At 37.8% G+C, this 9,620-nt stretch overlaps 1 protein-coding gene across 1 annotated transcript; it reads right to left on the bottom strand.

Moving 5' to 3' along the window:
* Positions 1-5,020: 5,020 nt before the first annotated feature.
* Positions 5,021-8,903, bottom strand: LOC119136353 (thyrotropin-releasing hormone receptor-like). The gene is made up of 2 exons (XM_037274700.1): positions 7,761-8,903; positions 5,021-5,463 (listed from the first exon to the last, which is right to left on the bottom strand). Exons 1-2 carry the CDS (start codon positions 8,574-8,576, stop codon positions 5,023-5,025), a joined length of 1,257 nt encoding a protein of 418 aa, XP_037130595.1. The 5' UTR covers positions 8,577-8,903; the 3' UTR covers positions 5,021-5,022.
* Positions 8,904-9,620: the final 717 nt, after the last annotated feature.

Here is a 9,620-nt window from a genome sequence, read left to right as displayed (position 1 = left end):
GTAGAAGCTAATCTTCAAACACTGCAAAAATATTTTTAAGTGATCTATGCAGAAGCAGTGAATTTGTTTAGCTGTTCTAAAAATAACAATATTTGTGCTTTCCATTACATTAGTTTTGATGCTAGATGCTTTTTCTCCTAATTTGTTTTTCCACCTGGAGTTTGATGGCTCAGACCAGGTCACTTTAGTTCATTTTAATGAAGATGTGTAATTTTAACTTTATTTCTGTATCAATCTAAAATTGCTTATCATTACTTTTGTGACATTTGATATGGATGTGGATTGAATTGCACTGAAGCGGAGGCAGTAAGTACTAAAAAAAGAGTAGAAAGTCGAAACCCTGCCACATGAGCTTCAAGCGACCGACAGGTGAACAAACCAAATGATTTGAAGCACCAAAATGTGGTAGAATTTTTACTTTCTGAACCTGCATTTGACACCTCTAAAAATGGAATTGGGCAATCCAACCACTAGCTAGCAGATTACTGTTGCAACAATGTCACACTTATGAGGTGCAGGTATTTGGTGCTTGACTTTTACAATCTAGCAGCAGTCTGACAGCTAGGAGATCAATGACCTTAGATCCAATACACATGTATATGATACTTTTCACATCTAAGGAATAGACCATGAATGGTAGCACTGCTTTATCCTTGCTTGTCCATAGTCAACACATTTTTTGCACTGAAAACAGCTTTTCTTTTCAATGAAGTTAAAATGTTGTTTTTTGTTTTTTTGTTTTTTTTTTAAAATCAGAGATCCAAGTAAAGGTTTCATGATGATTTTGTTTTTGCACTGATTTAGAATCCATTATTTTTTAGCCGTCACATCAGGTTTTCAGAATGATAATAACACATGGTCAAATTTGCATTGTGCAAGTTTTCAATAGGTCAAATGTAACAACAAAAAATGAAACTATCTTAAAAACCTAATGTTCTATGCTAGAGATTTTTTTTTTTTTTTTTTTTTAAATCAGCGGCAAAAATCCTAAAGCCATCTCTGATTATAATTTGCTGTTAACCAGCATTATTGTACCCCCCACAACACTAAGAACGTCAGAATAGCAATCATATCATCGATATGTGCCATCATTACTTTATATTGAAGATAATGAAATGAAGCATTTTACCTCTCTGGCCAACAAAACAAATGACTACCACAGCACTCACACATTTATAAAGATTGCTCCAGGATTGTTCTCCTTTTGCCTTATTGACCACAGGCATTGTTCATGCATCCAACACTCCTGTGAGAGATTTGCTGGGCCACTGAAGAAACAAACTGCGATTACATGGCTTCTTTCATGCTACTGTCCTTTTCAGTACAATTCTCGATTGGCTGAGGTAATGGAAACATTAGTCGCCATGGTTTAATTTTCCTCTTGTCACTCAGGGTTTCTCGTGCTTCATCTGATGCTTTCACGCGTCATCCAGGTTTACTTTGACTCACTAGATGGACAATCATACAATATGGATGTGTCTTATAAATTTGGTCTATAACGATATTGACTACTGTGTGCACAAACCTGACCAAACAGACAAGGATGAAAATGCACTACGGTGTTAATATCAGAGATGGAAAGATTTCAGTGTGGCAACCTGATGTTACTATTATTATTATGGTTATTGTGTCTCAGTTCCATCACCGGATGCAACATACCAGCCCTATAGACATGCATAGAGTTAAAAAATCTAGACCAGGGGTGTCAAACTATTATTTTCTCACCCAAATGTCAACCCAAATAAATGTACATATGAACGTCTCATATTATATACAGTATTAGTTGCAAGTCAAGTCAAGTCAAGTTCATTTATAAAGCCCTAAATCACGAGCAGTCTCAAAGGGCTTCACATATACAAAACAAATTGACAATTATTCTCAAAGCATCCCCTGATCTTAAGCTCCCAAGAGGACAAGGAAAAACTCAAAAAAAACCTACACAACAAACCGATGACTAACTAGGTCAGGGTTCGGCGACCCAAAATGTTCAAAGAGCCATATTGGCCCCAAAATACAAAAAACATACTTGTCTGGAGCCGCAAAAACCTAAAAGCCTTTTATAATGCAACAGAGACTGTCAATACATAAATTGTATGCCTACTATTAAAATAATTTAAAAAAAATATGTAGTGGTATTAATTTGATCATTTTTTGTTGCGGCCCATTAGAGTTCACGTACCTGCATAGCAGAGCTGGCTGTTCGATATCGGACACGTCACACGACTCATCCATCACAGTCAATTGTGAAAAAGCTGGAGCTGAATTTATGTCCTTGATTTGCTGTTCGGTGATATTGTTTGTGCGGAGAGGCATGTCTTTAATTTTCTGAATGATCTCGGTTTTGTTTTTGAAGTCCGATAAGGCACTCTGATATTTTAATGAATGAATCCTTCATCGGTGAATGGTTTTCCGCGATTTATTATCTCCGGGGCTGCAACAAAACTTGCAGCAGTAGTAGAGTTTGGAGATGCAATGCACTTCTTGAAACTGTTTTTTTCGGTCCTCAAATTTCTCCACCAGCACTGCAATTGCACTTTTCCTCTCAGTTGCAACTGGGTGATCGGCAGCAAATTTAGCATGCTTTAGCTGAAAATGTCGCTCCAAATTCCTTTTCTTGTTATTTGACAACTTCTCATTGCAAATCAAACATGCAGGCAATGCTTCAGCATTGGCAATGAAAGCAAATAGTTCAGTCCATTCTTTCTTAAACCCTCTGTTCTCAGCAGCAATCTTTCTCTTTTTGCCTTTTGGCTCCATGGCCCACTCATACACCTGTTTACAACTCACCTGTGCTGTCACAGGCTATGACGCAATTTTGCTATTTGGCGTCATTCTTAAATTCGGTATTTTTAATATATTTACAACTACGTACATTTTTAATGTATAAGAATTCGTATGTCATAATAACCATCTAAAACCATATTTAAAAAAAAAACCTAAAAAAACATATTTTTCCATTTTCACGCATTTTTGCAAAAACTCTAGGGAGCCGCTAGGGGCGTGCTAAAGAGCCGCATGCGGCTCTAGAGCCGCGGGTTGCCGACCCCTGATCTAGGATGAAGCGCTATTCAGCATTTGCTCGCGAAGGAAGAATTGGAGAGGTGCAATTTTTTGGTAACCAAATTGTAGATCAATTCTCACAAGGTATAACTGTCGTTGTCTTTGTTTATTATATGTTCAACAATACAAGAAACAATAAAGACATTTAATCAAATCGCAAGAGCACAAGAAGCTATTTTGAGACCAAAATCCTTATAGCAATCTGACAAAATAGGCTCATGCTGAAAAATGTGCATCACAAGACATATCCAAAAGAGCAGATTCGACAGAAAACAGGGAAACACGAATACAATTGCAGAAATTGAGAGTTACTTTATACCGAAGGCTCCAACAATGCAGTTTTGGCCTTCCACCGACTGGCATGAAACGACGGCTGACACACTAGCAGAATGGCTCAAGCTATTATTTTCCCCAAAATGCACTCAGTAGCTCATGTTTGAAGAACACAACACTGAATTAATTCCACATTATACCTCACAACTAAATTTTAAGTACCTTTACAGTATGCACTAAGAACAAAACATCACTTTATATTCAAAACACACAGCATTCATTCTATCTTGAGTGCTTTTGTGCCTTCTGATGGAGCACAGCAAACTATGCCGTATATATCTAGTAAAGGCTGCGACCGGTTTACTTTAGTGTGGCACTTTGTCAAGATCTATTTACATATCCAGTCCTTGGTTTGCTGAGCATGTATATCACGGAGAAGTGCTGGCTTCTGCAATGTGTTTGAAATACTCCCACAACTGTTATCTCAGTGTATCATGTGACAGCAGCTCTGTCGGCACCAAAGGGTGACATAACTATTTTCTCTCATTTTCATTTACTACCTTTACCATGTTGTCACAAAAGGATAGTCGGAATTTCTATGTAAAGTTGAACCCTAGGTTCCCGTTCTACGACATGCAAATATTTGCACTGACACAATCAAAACAATGTATCTAAAGAAAGGAAACACCAGAACAATGAGAGTGCCTTCTGGGTTTTTTTTTTTTTTAAATCATTCTTAAGTAAATATATGTTTATGCTTTATGTTGTGCCTTTTGTATGACATTCTTGCCCATTTTTTACAGGTGCTTCCTACACAAAAGTTATGTTTCACTACAGTGCATTTTATTTTATTTGGTTCAAGTGAGACAAAAAAATAGTGCTGCAGAATTGCTTTCATTTGAATTCAGGCTTTGTCTGGGGGTCACTCGAAGTAAGCAAAGTGATTTCATGATGGTAGACCAATCATCATGTTCCTTTTTGCTGAGTCTAATATTTACACAGTCGGATATTTTCCACAGTTTGCTTAAACAGTTTGAGGACAGAGAGGATGCCAATGCAGGATCTGACGATAAGCCTTTTTGAGTGTTGGCCAGAGTTCCGTTTTGGTGGCCCATGTACCACTCATATATATTTATGATGTATATTTATGATGTTCTAGAATGTTTTAGTAATGTTTTTTCATATTAGGCATTTTTATAGTGCATTATTTATACCTTTAAGAAACATCTGTCATAACAGTAGTTATTTATATATATATATTTTTATATATTCATATTTGTATATTTTTAAAGACACACTTGGAAACACACACACATTTCACATTACCCTGTTAGCACATTTTTTCAGGAAACTACCCTTTTTTATTCACAGAAAATTAGCATTCATTTGCTGTTTTTGTGTTCAGGCCAAAGCCTCGTCTAATGCAAAATATTGTTTTGTTGTCATCCTGTGGCGTCTTAGGCCAAGTTGAAATGAGCTGCAAGGCTTGATCCCTTTCCACTGAAAATAGTGTGGGTTCACTGTAGTGATGTTTTGGGGGTAATTACCTTAGCATGGTTCAGTCAGTCAAAAAGAAAATAATGGAAGCAGTTGCGTTGATCTACATTGTTGTGTGTGCCGAAAAAATAACATTTTGTATCTGTAATAAAGTGATATAAATTATTACAAATAATTCGATTAAGTCGATTTCTAGGTTTGAGCACCTTTCTCCAGTAGGGAGTGCTCCTCAAACAACATCTGATTGGTAATTGGCGGGAGTCCAGTGGGCACTAAGTGGTCACTTGGTGTGTTTAGTTCTTCCATTTCTGTAGTGAAGTGGTCAGGACTTTCTCCATTAGATGTATCCTTGATGACACTGTAGGTGAGCGCCACGCTGCATGAATTAGGTTTCTCCTTGCGCTGAGGCCTGCAGTGACACAGCTTTTTAAAGGCTGTGCGGAACTTCTGAGACATGACGTTGTAGATGATCGGGTTGATGGCACTGTTCAAGTAGACGCAGAGGCGACAGAAGAGCAAGAACCAATTGTCCAGGTAGGCCTTGTCCAAGAAGGAGTTGACCACTACTAAGGTACGATAGGGCATCCAAAGTAAGGCGAACAGGATCACTACCACAGCCAGCATTTTGGTTACCTATTAAAAACAACAACACACAGTATAGTATACATTAACCATTTTTGATTTTGTTTTCAATTTTCCTCTGTGTGAAAGGTTTTTAATGACAGTTTATCAGTATATTACTCTGAATAATAAACACACTGTTAGTTGTTACACCAAATGAATGGAAGATGTCTTCTTGTTCTTGCATTGATTGCTAAGGACTGAAGCAAGTCGGGGCAAACATCAGCTGCAAGTGGTTGCATTTACATTCCCAAGAGTTCTGCCATCAGAGAAAATTGGATTTGGAGAGTCTATAATAATTTACTTTTTATTTTCATTTCCCTGTGGTGTGCTGGAATTGCATTACTAGTATATGGTTCTATTACTATAACGAATCCTATTTTGTGGATTGTCCAATACGATTGCAGCGTGATCAACAGGTGCACCTAATAAAGAGCTGAGGCTGGATTGGACACCCACGATGAGTATGAGCTACAGAATAATGACCTCATTATGAGCCTATTAGGACTGAATCCAGACGAGCCAAACATTATTTGCATAATAACATTCACACCCAGAAATTACATAAATTAAACTGTTTTGCTATCATTAAGGGGGGGTCAAAGCAATAAACATACAATATAATTAATATAGGCTTGATACCAAACCTTAACAACGTTAGGAGTGCTCATGGTTACCACTACTCTCTGGCACTATGATTCTTTATCCTTGCTTTTCATTCTAACGAACTGGTCAGATAATACATAATTAATCCCAAATCAGGCGATTCACCATGGAAGAAAACACTTTTTCTGAAAACCCTGACACCAGGGGTTACCAACGTGTATTGCTATTTGGAAAAATAAGAAATGAAATGGAAAAATAGTGTAGCTTACTTCTGAGCTGCATCTAATATATATGATATCATTTTTAAACAATATTTTAAAATGAGATTTTAGTGCTGTATTGCTCAAAGGTCAGTAAAGTGCATGACCAAACCAGCATATTTACCCCATAATTATTTTAGCAAATTCATTTCAGTAGTGTACATGAAACCGGTAGCCCTTTGCGTTATCAGTGCCCGTGAAGTAGCTTTTAATTTGGTTTAATGGTTGGTGACGCTTGCTTTTCAGGTTTTTTTCCCTGACATCACTGACACACAGTATTGCTTTAATATAATTTGTAGTTATCTCTTAATCTGTTTTATATTTCCTTGTGCCCTTTCAACTAATTAATTGTTAATTGCATCATAATGCATTCAGATCTATGGAGCTCTGCTCTTGTTTATTGTGAATAATGAAATGGGGAACTGCACAGGGGAACTAAATTCATCTAATCCCCAAATTAAAATCCAATTTAAAGTTCTAAGATGTTTAAGAAGAATCTATTGTCTTGTTTATTGCACCACCCAAATAACCATATTGTATGTTATTTGCAAAGAGATCTACGTTTTCACCATCTATGACAGCCAAACAAGCTGCTGCTCATAAGCAAATCATTATTCAGATGATTAATCTCCAAGGTGACGGACTGATAACATCTGCATGAAGTGCATTGTGATATTTTCATCGGTGAACAATACCTGCTCCCATATCCTTTCTTGACCTTTTGCTAATCCAGCGAAATATCCATAATTTCCTCCTTTTCCTCCCAGTGCTTTGGTTAATGCTGACCAACCCAAACACATGAGCTTGTGCAGTTTTTGCTGTGCATTTGACAAATAATATCCACCAACCACACCAATTGTGGAGTGAAATCATGTTTGTGTTGGTGTTAAGCGATTAAATTGGTCTATAAGGCAAGGACATCCTAAACTACCACACCCACTTTGTTATTGCAGGAAGACTTCTTCCCTCCATCTGATGAACAAACATCGCAAAATGCATGTCAAACATGCGTGTTGCAGCTATGCCTTCAGTGTTTTTATTTTAGCACAATCTGAAGCAAATATACACAGACTAATCAATGTTTTTTTCGTAAACAGAAAACAGTCCTAGTATAATTCTGAGGTAATGTTCAATATTTGTGAAGTTGTCATGGGGCTTATGAAGCTTAGAGGAGCTGGTGGTGCATTCGCCCTTGTGTGTTTGCTCGCCTTTATTTAATTAGTTCTTTTCTGTGCAGAAGAGGGCCATCTCACCATGAGGAAAATTTGCATTCATACCATACATTCATTTGCTGTAAGTATGTACAGTATTTACTTATATCTATAATATATCTAAAATATACATACATATGTATGCATGTATGAATGTGTGTGTGCATCTATATATATATATATATATATATATATATATATATATATATATATATATATATATATTCTTCACCTGTCTGCGAGATGCAGCAGTGCTGCTGCTGGAGGAGCTTGCACTGATGATCCTTCCTTCCCCTTTACTAGTTCCTCTCCTCCACTTGCTGGTGCTGTCCTTAGCATCCGCAGGCAACGGGTTTAGAAAAAGTATCCTGGCGATAAGTCCATACAGAACTGTGGCCAGCATTAGGGGCAGCACGTAAAACACTGCAAAGTCTATGAAGTAAATGGGCAGATATTGACTCCTGGATACTTTGTACGCGCAGCTGATGAGCTCAACGTTGTCATATACCAAAGTTTGGGTGTCTGACAAAAAGAGCCACATTATGCAATACATTGACGTGAGCGCCCACACCAGCATGATGATCTTCTTAGCTCGGGATAAAGTACATAGGAACTGCGCTTTAATGGGATGACAGATCGCGATGTATCGCTCCACCGTGAATGCTGTGATGGAACAAGAGGACGCGTTAATTCCCAAATATTGGAAATAAGTGATCCCCAGGCAGCCCGCGTATCCATACACCCAATGTCCGTGCAGAGCGTCGGTGATGTTTGGCAGCCCGGCAGCAATAAGCACCATCAAGTCGGCTGCAGCCAGACTCACCAGATAGCAGTTAGTGGGAGTTCGCATGTGTTTAGTGGTCAGCACCACCAGGATGACCATTATGTTGCCCACCATGCCTACTCCGCAAATAAGGGACACCAAAAACACACTGACTGCCTTGTATTCAAGCGCGTAGTCGCACCACACACCCAAGGTTTGATTGTGCTGCGACGAAGACGTGTCATTCCCCGCTGTCACGTTGTCTGTGGTCAAGTTGTCCATCATGGGCTTCTTGGCAAAAAACAAAAATAAAAAATGCACTAATCATACAAAACAACTCTAAACCTGCAGTGGAATAATTTGCAAGTCCTGGTCGTCAAAAATCCAACTTAAAAAATGAATGCACTCGTAATTGTCCCGAAAATGAATACTACCTTCAAACAATTCAAACGTCCTATCTTTTCCATTATCTATTTCTTTTATATTCCCTCGTGGTTGCAAAAAGAGTCAGCCTCGCGTGTAGACTGAAGTTAAGAGTGGCGAGCGTCTGTTTCGTCCGCTCACACCCGTGAGTGAGAGGGGAGATAAAAGCAGCCTCTGACTGTGCACCCTGGTAACACCACGGACAATCTGCGGGCAAGTGACACGATTGGAATGTGATGCACCCAATACATGACTTGCTAACTACAGAATTATATTTCTGGACAAATTGTGAGTTAAGGCTTTTATCAACTGATATTTCATGACATGAAATGATATAAACTGCAATAGGGTTGGACTGAGTAGAATATGAAGAGAGACTATAGAGAATATAGACCTGAAGCAGCTTATAAAGTGCCTTCATTCTTTTTAAATGAAGTACATGAGATTAAAACCTAGCTCATAAGAATCTATACAATGTAAAAAAACAAAAATGTTACAAAATTTGAAAATTAGCATAATTTTTTGTATGGCAACAGTATTTGACGACATAAAAACCTTTGGTCATATTTGTCATCTTGAACTCCCCCAATCACAATCAGATACAATTTATCTATTAAAAAAATTATTAAAATTTTGAAAGAAAAGGCAGGGTTTCTGTTAGGTTTGACATCTGGCACCAAGAAACATTTTTGTAGGTCTTGGGATGTTACGTCCAACTTTTAGGCATGCAAGTTTTTTTTCAGCAAAACGTACAACCACGGCTGCTTTGTTGAAAATGTGTAAGTAGCACTCCTGAGCTGCTGCTTTAAAACCACCAAATACACTAATGAAATATTGATAATTTTCCATATCATGTGTGTACAAAATTTCATGCATGTTTAGACACTCAAAATTAGGCTTGTTTTC

Source organism: Syngnathus acus, chromosome 16 (genome assembly GCF_901709675.1).
Source record: "Syngnathus acus chromosome 16, fSynAcu1.2, whole genome shotgun sequence".
NCBI lineage: Eukaryota > Metazoa > Chordata > Actinopteri > Syngnathiformes > Syngnathidae > Syngnathus > Syngnathus acus.
The sequence above is the reverse complement of the archived record's forward strand: the minus strand, read 5'-3'. Positions and strand labels throughout refer to the sequence as shown.

Excerpts from the sequence above, each read along its gene's own strand:
- LOC119136353 (XM_037274700.1), bottom strand. The coding sequence starts at position 8,576 with ATGATGGACAACTTGACCACAGACAACGTGACAGCGGGGAATGACACG. Across the intron at positions 5,464-7,760 it reads CTGCTGCATCTCGCAGACAG|GTAACCAAAATGCTGGCTGT; the intron begins GTGAAGAATATA and ends TGTTTTTAATAG.